This window comes from Apteryx rowi, unplaced genomic scaffold (genome assembly GCF_003343035.1).
Source record: "Apteryx rowi isolate R43461 unplaced genomic scaffold, aptRow1 scaffold_695, whole genome shotgun sequence".
In the NCBI taxonomy this organism is placed as follows: Eukaryota; Metazoa; Chordata; class Aves; order Apterygiformes; family Apterygidae; genus Apteryx; species Apteryx rowi.
Window position 1 is genome coordinate 352,646 of NW_020450977.1, and position 19,304 is coordinate 371,949.

Here is a 19,304-nt window from a genome sequence, read left to right on the forward strand (position 1 = left end):
ACAAGGCAAGCTTTTGCAATTGCTGTCCCTTATTGCTTGCAAAGGGAACTCCTTTATTGTAATGTGCTGTTAATCTGAGTTCATTTATTTTTGTGGAACAGTATTTGCATACAGACACACTTCCTGGAACTGATTGAGAACATAAGGACTAGTGGTTGTGGTTTGATAAATTGTTGCCTATAAACAGGATTTGCCTTCGAATAACTTTTATATCACAGCCTGATTGTATGTCCCATTTTAATAATGCTTAAAGAATGACAATAGTAGATTTTAGAAAGCCACTCCTCTGATTTCATGTTCCAATTTTATATTTAATTAAAAATGTCTCTCCCCCTCTTTTTCTCCTTTGCTGAAATTTAATAGCAAATCTGGAATGTTTTCCCCCATTAAATAATACACTTTTATAACAAATGGGTATACCTTCCTAAATTACATACAGTATTTCTTTTAATAAAAGACTGTCATATTGTTTGTATGTTCCTGTTGGTGGGGAATGGAAGTGCAAGTAACCTGCACAAAATTCACCATCTACTTGCAGAGTAGAGGAGAGTAAGAGGAAGTCTATAGTGTGAAATGCGGTGAGGTGCAGAGCTCCCCAAGCGAAGTYTGAGAAGGTGCGTATGTCTGCAGGGCACTGTTCAATATTGGGCAAAACCACCAGCTCAGTTCTTTTCAGCAATTACAGCTGTATCAGCATGGTGCGACTCTATCAGTGTGTGCCACTCTGGTTCTACAGCTGTGCTCCTGGCCTCACAGATGTTAGATCCATTCTCACCCGAAGTTAGAAGTGGGAAAGAACAGAATAAATTTGTGTGTGTGTGTACGTACGCTTGTGTATTGTCATTCCATGAGCTATGATTTACCTTATAGATTGCCCTTTCCATAATACATTGCTTTTTGACCACTTCTGTTTTTCTGCTTTAATTTTTTGTAGGCTTTCATTGTGAATGTAAAGGACTGACTACATTTCTACATCCAAAACCCAAAAAGAAAAACGTCATGTAATTTTTAATTAAGAACAGTTTTCCGGTCCAGTTTGCCATCTGTCTTCCAATAATTGTACTGGCATAAATCAGAGGTGTGGAGGGTAGTTCTTGTATAGGTTTTCAACATTTACACAGCTGGACGGTTTCATTGTTGTCTTTTCTGAAGTGATGTAACAGGAACATGTCTGCCATCTACTCTGCAGGGTAGCAAAACATCCTCTCTGCTGCTGCTGGGACAATGTACCTTCTCTATTYTCCTGTTTGCTCAGATTTGTAAGAATTATAACTGAGCACAGTTCACTTGATAAATGCAACTCATTTCTTTTTTTCAGTCCATGAATTTGAATAAAGTATATGAAATAAGGTGATTTTTAGTGCTATAAATTAAGTATAGCATTGTAATTTAATTGCACTGTGTGTTAGGGGTATCTTTCTGTTGCTTAGCAATAAGGTTTACCAGGGACTTAACATTGCATCATTAACTTCTATTTTCAGAGGTTTGTAACTTTGATAAAAATCTTTACTCATAGGACAGTCCAGAAAGTCTATACTGAATGTTCTTTTTCCTGTTATGGAGTCACTTATTGAAGAGGCTTGAGGAGGAAAGCTCTGGTGTCCTCTGTTCTCTGTTTCTCTTCCCCACATTCTGCTCTACCCTGGCAAATTTTGACAGTAATTTCTCAAGTCACAATTGTTACATGTGTTTATGAAGTAGTAAGCTATTTATAAAGGTGTTCTTTTACTTTAAAGGCTCCAGGTGGAGGCATTTTTACCAAGGCAACTACCTCTGCTTAGAAAGCATCCACTTTGTGGTTCCATACAGAACTAAATGCCTAGGAAACAGTTTGAGCACTAGCTTTTGTATCTTCCATTAACATTCCGCATAGTGGTAGAATGGGTCTAGATATTTTATTCAGGGAACTGTGAGGCTCACCTGGCAGAAGGATTGCATGGAGCTTGGTGAAGGCGACTGTAGTGCCTGAGGAGGAAGGAAGGGTAGAACCTGACCTCTGATACAAGTGAAAACGAAAAGCTATAGCCCAGATCCCATAAAGTCATCTTGTTCCTCAAAAGAAATTAGCTAAAGATGAGGGCCAGCAAGTGTATGAGAAACTAGGCAGCTTTTAGTTACTAGAAAAATAGACTATGTATTTATGATTCCAGTCACCCCTGGTAAGGGTGGGTTTTGGATTGTCTTGTGTTGCTTTTTGAGGCAGTACTGTACCTGAAAGAACTGGAAATTGAGCTCATGGAGGGGAAGAAGGCTGAAAACTACTGAGTATCCACGTTTCTTCAACAACTGTAACTTTTTGGCAGACAAAGTAACCGGAAACAATCAGTTTGATAGTAGTGCCATGACACTCATGTATTTCAGGACTGCATCTTGCTGCAAGACAAAAAACAACTACTTTACCCATTGATTCTGTATGAGGATTTTAGGGAATATAATACTGGACTTATAAATTTGGACTTAACAAAAGGTGTCAGGACTGTATTTCAAAAAAGGCCGTGGGGGAAGAAAAGACCTTTTGAGTCAAAGCTTTTTAAAACGCCCCCCCCCCCCCCATACCTTAACATTTCAGAATGATTGTGATTATTATGAAAGATTTGCTTCTTGCATATTCAGATATTGTGCACTTAACTATTTGTAGATGATGTGTGTGTTCGGTTGTGGAGTCTTTAAAGAACTTGTCTTTACTCACATTGTCAAGTACTGTTGCTTTTCAGTATCTGTATTCTTTTGCCTTTCAATTTGTCACCTTTATAATGGTTAATTTTTACACATAAGTGATTTTTTTTCTTTGGGACTGTATTTTCTCATCATGCTTATATATGCTCGTTGCTTAAGAAATCTGCTAGGCGTATCGTCACTTTTTTGTCATGTAGATCAATATTAAATATGAAAACCTAAAGTCAAGTGCTAGGTTTGCTGTGGTTAATAAAAGTCATGTTTTCTGTTTAGACAGACTATGTTAGTCATGTAACTGTGGTGCCATTTACAGCTCCTGTAGCCTTTGTATAGGAAATGAGGAAAGGGGGGTATGTCTGAGAGCAATTTAGAGTCCCTGATTTAGACATTTAAAGTTAGAATTTGCAACTAACTTTCCCCACCCCCCTTTTCCCACGCGTGCTCTAAAATCTTCCATCTTCATCAGTCAGCCTTGAAAAAATTTGTTTCTCACTGGAGTGCTACATTGTGTTAGTGGTCTGGATTTAAAATCACTTGTGCTTCCCCAGAAGATGATTATCCATACAAGAGCAGAATGAAAATGAATGACTGTTGCCCTGTCAAAGACTAGCACTCTAGAACAAGTGGGAGATAGGCAAAAACATCAGTTGTCTGTGCTGTTAAGATGATACTGATAATATATCAGTGAATAAAATAAATAGAGAATATATATAAAAGAGAGAAGTAAATAAAAGAGAAGGTAAAATCCCATCCTAGTTTGGCATTCTCCTGTATTAGAGCAGCTCATAGGTGTTTGTGTCTTATGTCTGCTGTACAAATTAGAAATATACTATATAATCACATTTTGTGCAGACAGAGGAGTGAGGGGAGTCTTTTGTGGTTTTTTATTTTTAATGTGGCTGTGATTTCTAAAGCTTTCATCCCAGAGAAACAAAAGACCCAATATCAGAATTGCTGACTAGTAAGAATATACCGGTATTAACCTGCACCATGTCAGCATTGAATCAAGAATCTCCTGAGGCTTGGTTAAACTGTTGGGAAATGTTTAGGCCAAATAGATTAGCTTTACATTGTGCGGAGAAGGCCTAGAACCAGTCCCTTTCTGTATGGGAGGAGGGGCTGCACTACTAGACAGCCTCTACCCTACAAGATGATCAAGGGAATGTGCATTACAGTACACAGTGTTCAACAGAGACCTTCTTTAGCTCTCCTGGAAATCCATGCCTGGTAAAGAATATAAATAATCACAGCATACTCAGCTTTGAGCCCAGTAGCTTTAATTGGTCACTCTCATTTGATGCCTAGCAACCAGTTAACTTGTTTTATTGTGTGACGTCTTATGTATACTTTAAGTCTATATAATTATATAGATGGTGATTTTTTATCTTTTTTTATCTTTTTTTTGTTTGCAACAGCACTTTTTCCTAACAAAAATTCAGTACTGATAGTTCTCCATGCCTGAATAACTGCAATAACAAACCAGAAAAAACTGCTAGAGTTTTATGTATAGTTTCAAGTTTCAAAATAGTGATAAAATTGGTTTAAAATAAATAGAAATAGTTCCTAAGCAGTATTTGTTACACAACAAGCAGTATTTTAACTTGAATTTTATATAACTCTTGCTTCTAACCTCTGATTTGGCAATTGTGATGTAAGTCTCGAATTACTTAAATTGTTGCTACTTTTTTTGGTGGGGGGAAGTTCAATAAAGATTATACTCATAAAGTTAATAATAAAGTTATGCTCCTAATTTTGAGTGGTCAGCAAAGATTGCATATCATTTAGAAAAATAATGTCTTGATCCCTTACTAAAAGTATGATTAGAAAGTCCTTGGCTCACATGTTGTATAATTGTAATGCTTTATTTCAGTCCTTTTTTCCTGTGAAGTGCCTTAAAAGAACCACCCAGACCTCCAACATACATATTTATTAATGTCTTCTAGGTTGATTGGGGTCAACTGGACTATTTAGTAATTGACATGCCACCTGGAACAGGAGATGTACAGCTCTCAGTCTCACAGAATATTCCTATTGCAGGTACATGTGCTCTTTGACTGTTTCAGAGATTTGAAGTTAGTTCAATTGTAGTTTCAGAAGAATATTTTAAAAAATGTTAGTCAAAAATTCTTTTAGTGTTTAGAGCGACAGTTAAATTATTCTGTCAGTAATGTGGTGATGAGAAATACTGTTTTTTAACATGTCAGTATTATTATTGTATTTTCTTTTAAGCTAAGTCTCAGAAAGACTGAAAAGTCCAGTAAATTAGTATCCTGGAAGGAAAGGCAGTTGTGCCAAAAACTGGTAGGGCTAATACTAGAAAATGTTTCCTTTGTCTGTACCTATTGCATATTAATACTAATACAATAAAATAGGTTGTCTTCATGATTGCTTTTAAATTAAAAGCTGGCAGTACTGTTAATGAACTGTGTAGTGCTGTAATACACTAATGCATTCTTTTTTCTCTGGTGTTACAAATTTGACTTTTTATAGGGAATTTAAACTTTGACAAATCAGTCTTGAGATATGTAGGCTGCCCTCTAGTCCCATTGTTTTCAAAAGGGGTTAAAAAATACTGCTTCTGAAAGGATTCTCAGCATTTCACAAGACTGAATTTGTAATGAACTATGATGGTTTTACCCTTCTGATACACTTCAACAGAAACAATTGTCAATAGGAGACAAAATGAATTTTCTGAGTTCAGTGGTAAAAAAGACAAAGCAATCCTCAGAGGTTCCAGGCATAATCTAAGAATTGCTGCGGATCTTCACCAGGAGAGTAGTGCCGCACTGGATCACATTATCCAGAGATTTGGAGGTTTGTAGGACCTCCATCCTTGGAGGTTACCCAGATTCTGCTAGACAAAGCCATAGCTGGCCTAGTGTTGCCAATAGATGACCTCCAAAAGCCTTTTCCGACCAGCAGTTCTGTGATGTTATTGCTAGGCCACTCTGCATCATCTTTGAAAGGTCATGGAAGTCATGGAGAACAGGAGAGGTGCCTGAGGACTGGAAGAAAGCCAATGTTACCCCAGTCTTCAAAAGACTGAGAGAGGATCTTGTCAATGTATACAAATATCTAAAGGGAGAGTGTCAAGAGGATGGGGCCAGACTCTTTTCAGTGGTGCCCAGCGACAGGACGAGAGGCAACTGGCACAAACTGAAACACAGGAAGCTCTGTCTGAACATGAGGTAAAACTTGTTAACTGTGAAGGTGACAGAGCACTGGAACAAGTTGCCCAGAGAGGTGGTGGAGTCTCCTTCCTTGGAGATATTCAAAAGCTGTCTGGACAGGGTCCTGTGCAAGGTGCTGTAGGTGACCCTGCTTGAGCAGGGGGGTTGGACTAGATGATCTCCAGAGGTCCCTTCTAACCTCAACCATTCTGTGATTCTGTGTGATACTGTGATCTTAAATAATCATTGGGACGTAAATATACTGATTAAAAAAAAAAAGTAGTATCTTTTACTCTCTTGGATTCTAGGGTGCAGAGTGGCTGATGTGCACAAGCAGACCCAGTTTCTCTTTGCTGTTCCTTTCTGTCTGTGCATTTTTGATGACAGTAATGCACTGAAGTGAAGGCATTGAATATTAAATAATGTTAATAAATATTTCTCTATGTATAAATATATTAAATTTATTAAAATTTTTATATATTTTTATATAGACATTAAATATATATATAGTAATATATATAAACTATTTCACTTGCATGGAGGGCTCTTACCAGGTTGCCTGTCATGTTTAACAAATATCATATACTGTATCGCTAAAAGTTCATAGGTCAGGATAAAAGTTAGTTACAAGTATATATAGAAGGATTGGTGGGCACTCTGGAGCTGCTCACACATGAAAGTGTTAGAGCTAACAGATTTTGAGACGTATGCCCTGGTTTCACAGCAAAGTTGTCACTATTGTTTCAGCCCGGTGAAGTTTACAGGAAGGAAGTCATTTAAAAAACAGGCAGCATCTTGTTTCTTTAGCTAACCAGAGTCACATCACAGCTGCAAACTTGCATGAAAACCACAGTTATCCATATATCTACCTAACAAAATTTTCTGACAAATACTTTAATTCGGTGTCAAGGCTTTGTGGTGGTGTCTCATAATCTTCCGTGATGTCAAGTTTAGAAAAACTTAATCCTTTGACATATGGAAAACTCGAGGGTTCGGGCACATGCTATCATGCCAGCTCAGCTGTAAAGCTGTTGCCCTGAAGCTGTCAGTAGCCACTGGGGTTAGCTGTATTCATTCCAGCTGTGTTTGATCTGCTGTCTGTGATTTCATTGAGTGGTGGAAGGTAGCAGGCTGACACAGCTGTGATGAAGGATTTAAGGAATTTTTCCCATAAGAAGTAGAAGAGGAGGCTTCTAGTGCTTTAGCTTATCTGTGCCCTGGAATACATGATGAAAAGAAAACCATGATTCATACCCATTTTCTTCATTACAACACTAAATATGTAGCATATATGAGTAGCAAAGCTGGAGGGCCTTTTGCTCCCAGGTTTTTAAGCAATGAGGTGAGGTATGAGTGTGGTATGGGAGTTCTGGTAAATTTGCTTGTCACATTAAATTTTTTACATAAAGGCAGTAAGATTGTGAAATTCAAGAGGTGTGGCTTTATTTTTGTTGGTTATGGGTTCTTTTAATGTATGGCAGGTATTGATAACTGGTATTCAGTACAGTGCACCTAAATGTCCTAATTGAACAAAGAAAATGTCATTAGATTCTTACCTTTTGGAGATTGTGTGCCCATTTCCTAGGGAGTTCTGCACTGTCTTCAAAAGTGTGAGAGTTTGTTTTGTTGGTGYATTATCATCTCTCAGAGAGAGGTGGTGTGGGAAAGTACTTTAATTCTGTACTTTAATCCTGTATTTGAAGTTTTGCTGAGGTCTGTTTGTCACAAGATCTTTGTAACTGAAATGTTACATCAGTAAATGAAATCCTTTAATTTAGAAAGGTTTTTTCTAATACTTGTGACTTCTTAGAATGTAATAGATGTTAACTAAAGCAAAAAAATAAAAAAATGCTGGACTTTATTGCTAAAGACAGCAATGCTCTTATTCTAATGTAAGAGTAACAAAGTGAAAAATAGAGGGTAAATAATTTTTTTTCAGTAATTTATCAGTTTTCCATAGTATATATGATATGTAATAAACTTGTAGTTCTCATATATGTTAAATCAGGTTTTGAGGCAAATCAAAGTAGACAAGATGTTAATTTAAAAAAAGAAAAGGAAAACAGGTAAAAACAACACTCAGTGCAGATTTCCTTCATATGCCATAAAAGGAGATAAATTTCCTTTCCATGTCTCTTTAAACTCTTCACTACTTTCTGGCATCCTATTTTTATAAGTATGGGCTTTTGTGACTGCTGAACTGAGCGGAAGATAGCATTTTAATTCTAATTCTGAAATGGCTTCACATTGGTAACACAGTTGCTCAGTTTAGCTTTTTACTTCACCAATCTTAACTTCATAAAATTAAGAGTGATAGCATCAGTTTACATTTGTCTTGCCCATTCATTCATTATGTACAGCATGTTAGGTCGATTCTTAGAATGTAAAAAAGTTTTTCATGCTTTTGTGAAAATGAGCACAGCAGACAAGGAGTGATAAGATTTATAATTCCCTGGGTTCTTATTGGCCCAATGAATTTTAGTGATTTATAGAGAATTTCCTGTGTTGTGAATTGTGGGTACGTCTCATTCTCATTGGGAGGGCTTGGTTTTGTATATTATGACTTTGACTTTGCTTTCTTCTTTTACTTTTGTTATTTGGTTCCTGTCTGGTTGACAGACCACAGCTTTTTTAACATGCCTTTGTTTTCTTTGACCTTGTTGCTTTCAAGCGTTCGGAAGACAGTATTGCGTATCTAGATGATGTCGTCTTTGGAGCCCTCTACAGAATTCTGCTGGTTTTTCTGGGTCCCATCTTCCTTTGCAATTCATGTTTCTAAGTTGAGTGTTGTCTGTTTTTTGTTTGCTTGTTTGTTTTAACAGAAAGTATTTGGTGATGTGCCATTCTCAGATTCTTCTCCAATTTTCTTGTTATTTGTATTTCCTTTGAGGATACCTTGGGCAGTCATGGTATTAGTAGCATAATTTCTGTTTTTTTTATTATTATTATTATTATTCTCAGAGACAGTATATATATCTGTGTTAAATATATTTAGAAGTGCACTGTCTAGTTTGCATGAAGTTTATACTTTGATTTGCACGCATGCATATATGAGATACAGTATTTGAATTACATTTTCTTCATTTTTTATTCATGGCTTCTCAGGGATAGACAGTGTAGAAAACTTTTATTTTGTCCCTAAATAAATTTACAGAATCTGCATCTCTTTGCCAGTCATTTACATATTGTTCTGTGAGCATGAGAAAGAACACTGGAAAGAATGTTTTGTTTCTAGGGCGCTTAGATGTCGAATGAAAAACTGTACCATTGCAGCATTTGGTAGTAGGAGAGGGACTGATAGGAGGTGTAAAGGGGTATTGGTTTTTAATTTTACAATAATTTTTTTATCCTGCATCATAAGTACCGTAATTTCTTGAGTCAAAAAGAGATTAGAGCAATACCCAATGGATAAAAGCAAAACAACAAAACATTTCTTATAATGCTTGTTGTCATTAAAGAGTACTCCTTATACAATATTGTTTGTAGTGACAATTTTGGGTACTTTTTTTTCTTTAAAATGAGATGAAAAAGGAAACTATTACGTCTTTTGTTTTGTTTTATTTTATTATTTTGAGTCCCCTTACAAGGAGATGCATCTTATTTTATATGATTCTTTAATCATCCCTAACTCTTCTCAGGTTTGCAGTCTTTCTTCAGCAAACTAGCAGATGAGAAATGATATGATAGCTTGAAAATACTGTTCCATTTTTGTGTTCCACTACAGTTCCTATCTTCCATTGCCAATCTACTTTTCAAATAAAAATCCAGGGTCAATCTAGAGAAAAAATGCTTTGTTTATTGTCTATGGTTGCTTACTTTCTCTTTAGTTCTACTTCTTTATTTCTGTTTTGTTCTTCTATTTCACATTTTGCATCTGAGATGTCCAGAAATGGATTCTTTATTATGTCCTGAACATATATGCTCAGGAAAAGTTAAAGTTTCCATATACATTTTCTAGCTTTTACAATGTAAAGCTTTGGAGATTTCAGATGATATTATGTCTGATATCGGTCAATTTTGTGTAAACTAAAGCTTGTGATTTCCTTTGCATTGTAAATTGAGAAATCTAAGTTTACTTGTGTGTTTGTACACACACACACACACACACACACACACACACACGTATATACAAATACACATATATATGTACATATAGGAGCCTTAAACCAAACAAACAAATACTATATGAGATGGGAGATTAGCCTTCTTGAAAATTAGGAGAGAATTTATCATTCCCTCCCTTTAGAAATTTGATCCTAGCCTCAGAGTCTGAAGGCTTCACGGATAGCAGAAAGTACGTGCCTATTAGAAAGGAAATCCCAGGGCCTATTAGCGTAAGGCTTTCTTCCTCTTGGAGAATCTGAATTGTGGAGGTTGATCGTTAACTATATTAGGCTGCCTATCACACTCTCTTTATTAACATTAAAGTGAAGTTTGTATTAGTGAAATGTGACAGCTTGAGAGCCCCAGAGACTGATGCTCTGTCTTAATAGACAGAACTTACTCCAGGTTAAAACTGGAATTGTCATTTCATTTGCTAAACTTTGTCATATCACTCTTTTCTATGGACATCAAGATGCCATGGTGGTGGAAACCATTAGAAAAACACACCTGTCCAATAGGAAGTGGATTGAGACAGGCAAGTAATTTCAGATCTTACCAAACAACATTTTAATCATACAGTTGTGAGCTTTGGACTGAGTTGTGTTTATGCAAAGTACCTAAAGGTAAAAGGTTCTGTGCTTTATTTCAGTGCTCTTAATTTTCTCGTCTTTTGTAATTAATATTTTCTTGGTTTTTTTCATTCAAAGCATATAATAACCTCACCATTTAAATGGCTGTTAACAAGAATTAGAAAAGATAGTCAAGATAAGCAAAGTGAAAGCAATGTGAATGCTATTTTATATTTTTTTCTAAGTTTCATAAAAGCCAAAAAATGATAAAAAGTCATACAGGGGTTGATTTGTATTGCCTTTTAGATTTGAAGTCAACATGGTGCATCATTTTTACCATCTTTTCATTGCCGTATCTTATAATTTGTGTTATTTTACCTAATGATTCCATACTTCCACTTAAATGCAGAACGTAATTATCTCTTGAATGCCTTTTGCAGATAAGGGCTGGAATATTTACCAAAGATTTTTGTTAATTCAGATATGAATGTTCAAAAAATTGTAATTAATAGGTTTTTTGATGGCAGTGTTTTGATAGATAGATTAAATAAAAACAAAACAAAACATATTCTCTCTTTTACTAATTAAGCTCTAAAAGTCTTAGAAATATTTTTTCTGTTCAAATATGTTCACCGAAAAGGAAGTAATAGAGGGATGCCACTGAGTTGAAGAAACTTGGCGTTTAAYTTCTGAAAACGTTTTACTAAATGTTACAGAGCAAACTGGTGAGCCAAACTATTTATTCATATTCATGTCAGTATTGCACAGACCAGAGGTGTAGCCTTGTACACAGCTTTATAGAGTGAGTAGTTTAAAGTGTGTGTGACTTAAGAGAGTGGAACCTGATCTTTCATCAACATGATAATGTCCAAGAACAGGAAGTTCCAGTTAATGAGTAGACTGTCTGATTAGAAATAAGCATTAAAAATGGAAAAAAGAATTTCAAATCAGATTTTAAAAAAGAAAACATTGTTGAAGTTTTTAGAAAATGAGGCATGAGTTAGTATGAGAAAGAATTGTGATTTATGAGATGTGTCTTTTTAAACTAACTGAAATAGGTGTGCAAGTTGAAAAGGTGTGGCGCTGTTCTCTTGTCTTTTCTGAAGAGAAATGATCAAAAAACCAATGTAGCAGATCAAGTTGCATGTAGCATGCAGTTCAAGGATTACAAGCATATCTGTAGTCTGTCATTGCTCTTTGTGTCTATTTGCTCCAAGTTAAATGTATCTTACTTTGATGTAAATCACAGGTGTAAGGCATCTGATTTTTCCTTCCTTTAGTTTAACAATAATATACAATGTTTTTCTCCAGTTCTGTTTGTGGTCTCCCTCCCTCTGTCTCCCTCCCTCTGTCTCCCTCCCTCTGTCTCCCTCCCTCTGTCTCCCTCCCTCGTGGAGGTGGCATCTTTAGTTTCTTCAGTAAATTTTTAAAGATGTTTTACAGAAGTCGTCAGGTTTTTTGTTGATGGTAAGTTTTGCTTGAACTATTTTTGAATGGCAAATATTTTTAATATCAGATTTTTTTTTAACCTTTCAGAAAACCATGTAGACTTACTCTGTCTTTCATGCTGCATTTTGATATTTAAATTTTTAAAATAACTACAAGAAAGAAAAGGCTCATAGGTTTAGGATAGATTAAAAAACAAAAAATTTTTGATTCACACCAGGGAGGATTATAAAATTGTTCTTTGTTTTCATCCAACTATAATTTGTATGCTAAATTATTTTCTGTCTATTTTCAGAAAAATTGCAGTTGACAAATGCAAATTATTACCAGGGTTATCTCAGTTTTGGACACTCTTAGTATGTTTTTGTGAAGCTTCTGTCCCCAGTAGACACTGTAAATTCAATCTGGAAACCAAAATACAGTATGAATTTACACACTAATGGCTCAAACTTTTTCAATATATATTTAAATGGCCATAGCACCTGGCTCATGGAGATTGATTTAACACACATTTTCTTTTCAAACTGAAGTGATAGTATGTTCAGTAAGAGTTGTTTAAATTTAATCAGTCTTGAGAAATAGTATCTAGGTATTGGAGAAAAAGCTATGTAGTATTCAGGCTTTGAAAATTGAGGTTCTGTGAGCTTTGGTAACAGAGGCTAAATGTATGTTAAGTATTATATCACCTGTAATTGTTGCTTTAGACTGATTATTTTGAATAGGAAAAATAAATGAATATCATGTTCAGCTGGCAATTACAAAAGATGAGGGAAATCCATATGAATAGCGATACTGCATTCTCTCCTCTAGCTATTTCTTCTGACAAAATAAATGATCAAATCTGCCTCTTACACCCTCCTCTCCTAAAAAAGAAAAAAAAAACAAACAATGTTTTTTGGAAGTGATTGAAATAGTTTATGTTGTCTTTTTTATGGAATAGAAATACTGTTTCCCTACAGTTCTTCCCTTTGTATTGGGACCTCTCAGAAGTCATATGATTTTTATTTTTTAATTGTATTCATTTGTCAAAAGAGAATATTTTGACTTTGATCTTGTCTAGTCAAATGCTTATTATAATCTGCAGATGGTTGGCAAGTGGTCTTGAAAGCAGGAGGTGGAATGGAATAGGGCAGAAAAATGCTAATCAAGATAGCTAAGGAGAAGTAGAAAGTGGCAGAGTGTCTGTGAAGGAGTGACTTTTTATTTTATGCCTATACTTGATGTAAATAGTGCTTGTGCACAGATGCTATTACAAAAGTTTTCAGTGGCCTAATGCTCTACTATACTTAATAAAGATTACATCATATATTGCATTAGTGTGACCTGTGTGTTCAGTTTGCCATGGCCACAACCAAGCAGTTTAACAGTGAGAATTGTCTTTCCACAGCTTTCTCCATGTGATCTATTGCAAAATGGAAATTATAATTCTTACTGATTAATTAATAAGGGCAATTTAACCTCAGGACAAGAAGAGTGGATCCAGCTTGTGAGATTCCTCTGCTTCCCAGTTTCTTTGATACAGTTCTTCTTGTCAATACCCTGGAAAGAGGATTGCTCTAAGCTTTATGTTGTCTTTTCATGTGGGCAGGGTGGCAATGCCTTAAGCTCTACTTATCCGCTAGTTTGTGGACACAAGAGGATGTGTTTGGCTGTTTTGAAAACATATGCTGTCAGAGCAGTTGTTCATAGACTCCTCCAAGAAGAAGGTAGCAAGCAGGTTGGAGATGTGACGCAGCCAAAATCCAGCCTTCAGGACAATTCAGATCTATATTGTGAGTCTGAAGCCTGGGTCCCTTAAGAGAAAGTCACACTAATGATTCTTTGAAGTTACTAGATGTAATGAGATTTCGCACAGAAAAGCTATTTATGATGTTTGTCGAAGGAGATGGACAACTTTTTTTATGTTAGCACATCTGTAAGCATCACCAGCCGAAATTCTAGCAAAGATAAAGTCTTTGTTCTTGCAGGACTGTGTTCTGCCTCTTCAAGTGCAAACTGTTTAATTGCAGGCATATTTTACCTGCAAAATAACAAGAAACTTATCAGAAGGCAAGAGGGACTCTGAAGAGATCCGTAATAGATATAATTCAGATTCATCAATTCTATTTATAACTTGAAAGTCTTGCCTAGAAGTTTGAAATCGATGCAGTGGAAAAGGTAGCAAAAGCTAGAAGTGTGTGAGTGGTGTGGTCAGATCAGGCCATCTGTTGCTACACTGAGTTCTGAACGTGGTTCCTTCCAAGAACACTCAATGCCTGTCTATCAGCAGATGGAGTTATTAGAAAAATGCTGTATATCTTTCTGTGTCTTCATCCTCCAAAACTATTTGTCAGTCTTTCTGGTCAGTTACTTTTAACTCCACAGGTTTCCTGGGTGGCATTACTTACTAAGGTAGTAAGAATCAGGGTGATAGAAGATACTAACACTTGTATGTGGGAGGAGGTGTTAATCATCTGTCTGAATGAGGTGCACATAGTTTGGTTGTGAAGTCTGTCTTTGTCAACACTGGAGGGAAATAGACTATTTTAAAGTAAAATTCTTTAAATCCTGAGGTGGGCTTCAAAACTTGGTTTATCAGCTGCTTTTTAGAAGAGTGTTGTTCCTCTCCACTGGCTAGAAAGAGTGTCTCAGTGGTTGGCTTAGGTACCTGTTGACTATATCTAAGGCTTGGGGAGATTCTACCCTAAGTCTTGCAACCCAGAACCTCTAATACCAGCCTTAATGATGCAGTGAATATAGGTGATATTTTTGATACACAGAAATTCAAGGATCTTTCAGTGCTCCTCATTTTCTAAACGCTAGTCCACCAGAAAGGTCAGTATCAATGTGCTGAATAGGCTGGCCTTTCTTTTACTGGGGATTAAGTAACTGGGGTTAAAAAGAAAGGCAAACACCAGAGCTGTAGGCTACAGTTAGTTCTGCCTCTTTATTTTCTGCATGCTAAGTATTAAAAATATGGCTTGCATAATTTTTATTAATACAACCTGCATCAAGTTTTTGGCAATTGAAATACAGTGAAGTTACTAAAATAAATGAAAGGCATGAACAAGTAAATATGTCAGTTAAAATCAGGTATGCTTAACTTGGATATTCTTAGTATGCTGAAGGCACAGAAGTTACTGTTCTGCACACAACTGCAAATGTAGAGTATGTGGTATATTTCAGTGGGCAATGCGATAGCATTATGATTTCAGCAACTTCTTTTAAGTTCAGTTTGCCAACCTTAGTTTGCCTCACTCAGAAAGGGGCCTGTGTAAACTTGCATATACTGCTTTAAGAGTCCTGCTGTGTGCATGAATTCAGTCATATTTCATTATTTTATTGATCAAAATATCTCTTTATTGTTCCATATTCCTGTTAAACATGTAGAAACAAGATAGCAAAGAAAATGTGGCTGTGTTCTTTCTTGTTCATCATTTGCACCACATTCTGAGTTAAACATTTGCAAACTTATTCAGGGGAGTGGAGCACCATGTAAAGCCTCATTTACCATATTCTGCTCCTGGTGGAGGAAATAGTGCTACTAATGTTCTGGATTCTTGAACTTCAGGTTGGGTTTGCTGGGCTAGCAGTTGCACCAAAGAAAGAGAAGACTTACTTAACCTTAAAGGCCTTGACATAAGTCAGTATAAACTGGCTGTGAGTAACTTTAGTCTGGAAATCAAAATCATATATCTGACCATTAGAGGATTAGAAGTTTCTGGATCCTTTCTCTAGTAAGAGTAATAGGGGATTACAGAGCTTATTACAAAGCTTAATGAGTTTTGGACAAGTTTTCTGTGGATGTGGGCATCTATATTGGGAGGGGACTGGAGCCATTGACATTTGAGGTCCCTTTTATTCCTGTGTTTTTGTGCCTCAGTTTAGCTTGGTTGTGAAGAAATAATCACTGACCAAACGAGTAAAAAATAAATAAATAAATATAAATTGTTCAAAAGGCTCATAGAATTCTGCAAGTCAGTAAATATCTGGTAGCCATCAGCAATACATACTTTTCAGACTTGTGTTTATAGCTTCTATTAACAGTTTAATCTCATATATATGAACAGAATCTAAGGTAGGACATACAGAAGACCTCAAGTGTACATCTACATTTCTTTCCCAAATTAGCTTACTGATAATTGAATCAAATTTTCTTCTAATTAAAACAATAAATGAAATCAATAACTTACTGTAAAACTTTTATTTTGGTTACAATTGATGGGTAGTACTTGCTTGGGACAACCTTTAATTTATGTTTTACTTCAAGAAATTTAAATTAGGAGATGTCCTGTATCTTTCATGTTAATTATAAGTGAAGCACTTTGTGAAGATACTGTTAAGCAGTTTGAGCCTCAGGGAACTGATTTAGAATGAGAGGACAAATCCTAATGAAATTACAATAATTTTAAATAGCCTTGTCTAAACTGATTATGAAAGTATCAGACGTTGAAGTGACAGTGTTAGTCTGAATAGTGAATATTCTCATCCTCTCATCTCCTTTAAGACACCGTACATATATTCTAAGTGAGATTTTGTGCTGCTGCTATTACAGATGCCTGTGTGGTTATGGGAGGGAGCACATGTTATCTGGCTTCTTTTTCAAAGCTGTCCTCAGTAGGAGTGCCAACAGAAGGGGCAGATTTCAGATTCTTTATTCTCACAAGGAAACAGGAGCAAAAAAGTTAACTTTATTTTTTGCTAGAGGAAAATAACTGCTTTGATTTTGCTAGTAATCCAGGTCAGAGTGAAAAGGAATATAGGAGAAGGACATCTGTTACACTCTCACCACCAGATTCTTGAACATGTTGGCTTTCATTCTGTGAAAAAAGCCAGGCAAATTGACCCCCAGCTTAGCTGTAACTTAGGTATTTCAGAAGCCAGAGCTTTTCATGCAGGGAGCCAGTGTTTCTGTGGCAGCTTGTCCCTTAGGGCTACCATCCTCACCTATATTCTGGCAATATGCCATTGGATCTTCTCAGATTTTTAGCTTTTTCCCTTTGGGTGAGGTTCTTTAGCAACAGAAGTTGTTAGTCGAAAATATCCTTCAGATAAACTGTGGTAAAAGGGAGTGTTTTTATCGTGCATAGCCTCTGTCCTTCATTTCATGCTGATTATTGGATTCATAAAAGCATTAATAATGGACCAGAAAATGTAGAATGAAGTGTTGGTGATTGCATGTTGGTAGTTCCTTCTATGTGAAGATCCAGGGAATGCTGACTGAGTCAGTATCTTAGGAGAAGAATGTAAAAAGAAAAAAAGAAAAAAAAAAAAAAAAAGCCTGTTATGAGAAACAGCTGACATGAGTGTATAATCATAAGACATTTGCATTAGATTTCCATTTTCATTTGAAAAGAAAGCAGTAATAAGTATTTTTGCTAAGTATTAAAAGACCTCTGTTTTAGAATACACAGAAAACTTGGAAGACGTTGAGTCTAAATTACTTCTTTGCAGGCTGCTTTAGGATAGGGTGCATCCATTTTGTGGAATTAACCCTACACTTCAATATCAGCTGTAAAATGTAACTCTGCATCTTAATGAAGTTGACCAACTCAGGTGACTTGGATGGAACTGAAATGACTCCATGTTATTCTTTGCTATGTTGTTGGAAGCAGGTTGACTCAGAAAAAATAGCAAAATATTTGGGTACTAGTGTTTTAGAGAACAATGGGGAAATTACATTTGTTTAGTAAAATACATATGCTGTTCAATTTTTGGACTCATATCTAATATTACATAAGGCAGAAACTGGCAGCTTTTCAGGAGTGAGGTGCCAGATTGTATTTTTCTTTCACAGACTAGAGGTTAAGAATACTGGTTCAAAACATTCAAATGTGCTGGCAGGCAGTGTTTGGAAACAGCTGACTCTCACGGGGACAAGATGCAGTCAGCCAGCACGTTGGTTGTATGGGGGTTCTGCGTGGAGCAGGCGCTTCCCGTCCCAGTGCTTTAAGAGCTGGGAGTGCTCTTAAGATTTCAGCACTTCCAGTACTCAGTCCCATGCCAGTGATGGTGCATGTTTTGGAAAACCTACCCATATCTTCCCTTGACATGAACACCAAAGGCTGGTAACTGCAGGCCCAGTAGCAAACTCTGTCCCATGTAGAATAATATCTAAAACTGTACATTTTAACTGCTTTTGGTATGAAGTTTGGCATAAATTTTTTTGTGAGTTTAGCTTAAAATAACTCTACATGCTTTGGAGCCTTGGTGATCATTGTGAAACCAGAGATAATCGATTTCCCGGTAATGCCATCTTTCACATTGCATTTTTTTAAAATAGGGGTAAGTGTGAGCAGATTCTTGATGCAAGTTTTGAAGAAATAATGTATGAAACCCCCAAGCATATGCAAAAAGATGTAGAAACTGCTTTTGTGAAATGATACAGAATATTATCATGTCCATACTGGTTTTGCAGACTGTGCTAATCAAGGAGTAATATAACATACTAACCTGCAGTCTTATGAAGTTATTTCGATTCTAGTCGTGGACAAAGATCTATGGTTGTTTCATGTGTTTAATAACTCTTGGGAGAACTAGTTGTCAGGTGGCTTGGAGCCATGCCTGAACAGTGAGTAATGCCATGCTTTTTTCAAACCTAGTGCGAGTTTGCATGAGTTGGTCTCATGTTTTGTGGTTTAATTCCTACAAACCCAGTCCTGTTGGACTCGCTGATGTGTCTGGTATACATGTTTCAAGATTGTGCCTGTCAATGCTTGTATCAGAAATTGTAGCAGATTCACAAAACAGCAATTTGACTACAGATTGCTGCCTCTTGTTTTTAATGCAATACTTACTGTTAGATCAAAATATCTTAAATGTAATTATGACATGAAACAGTTACTGTGTAGAGATTCTCACTGAAATCTGGGTGTATATGGACCATGTTATCTTCTAGTGATAGTCATATGGCAGCTACTTCAGTTGTATCCTCTAGATACAAAATATAAATGATTTCTACGCAGGAAATTATGGGATGAAAATATCTAAAAAATACTTCTGTCTGTTCATATCATATCTCAGTTTGGGTGATTGCATAATCAAAAACTAGCACCATTTTCTTTAATTAAAAAAAAAACAGTGTATAAACTTGCAACTTTATTTTCATAGTAGCATGAAGTAGCATGTTCTAAATAGCCAAAATGTTTCGCAGTATAATTCACAGTATTGATTTTAATGACATTTCATGTTTTCTTTTCCCAGGGGCTGTGATCATCTCCACTCCACAAGACATTGCTTTATTAGATGCACGCAAAGGAGCTGAAATGTTTAGAAAAGTCCATGTACCTGTAAGCCTTCATATAAAAATACCAACCAAATTTTTCCAATTCTTTTTTTTTTTTTTTTTTTTTTTTTTTTT

At 36.0% G+C, this 19,304-nt stretch overlaps 1 protein-coding gene across 10 annotated transcripts in view; it reads left to right on the forward strand.

Moving 5' to 3' along the window:
* Positions 1-19,304, forward strand: part of NUBPL (nucleotide binding protein like) — a 119,926-nt gene that overhangs the window by 49,817 nt on the left and 50,805 nt on the right. For 9 of the 10 annotated variants that reach the window (XM_026086481.1, XM_026086478.1, XM_026086482.1 and 6 more), the window contains 3 exons: positions 4,620-4,713; positions 10,423-10,485; positions 19,148-19,233. In XM_026086481.1, coding sequence (XP_025942266.1) covers positions 4,620-4,713; positions 10,423-10,485; positions 19,148-19,233 — 243 coding nt within the window. The remainder of the gene's footprint in view (positions 1-4,619; positions 4,714-10,422; positions 10,486-19,147; positions 19,234-19,304) is intronic. The other variant, XM_026086476.1, reaches the window with a different exon arrangement.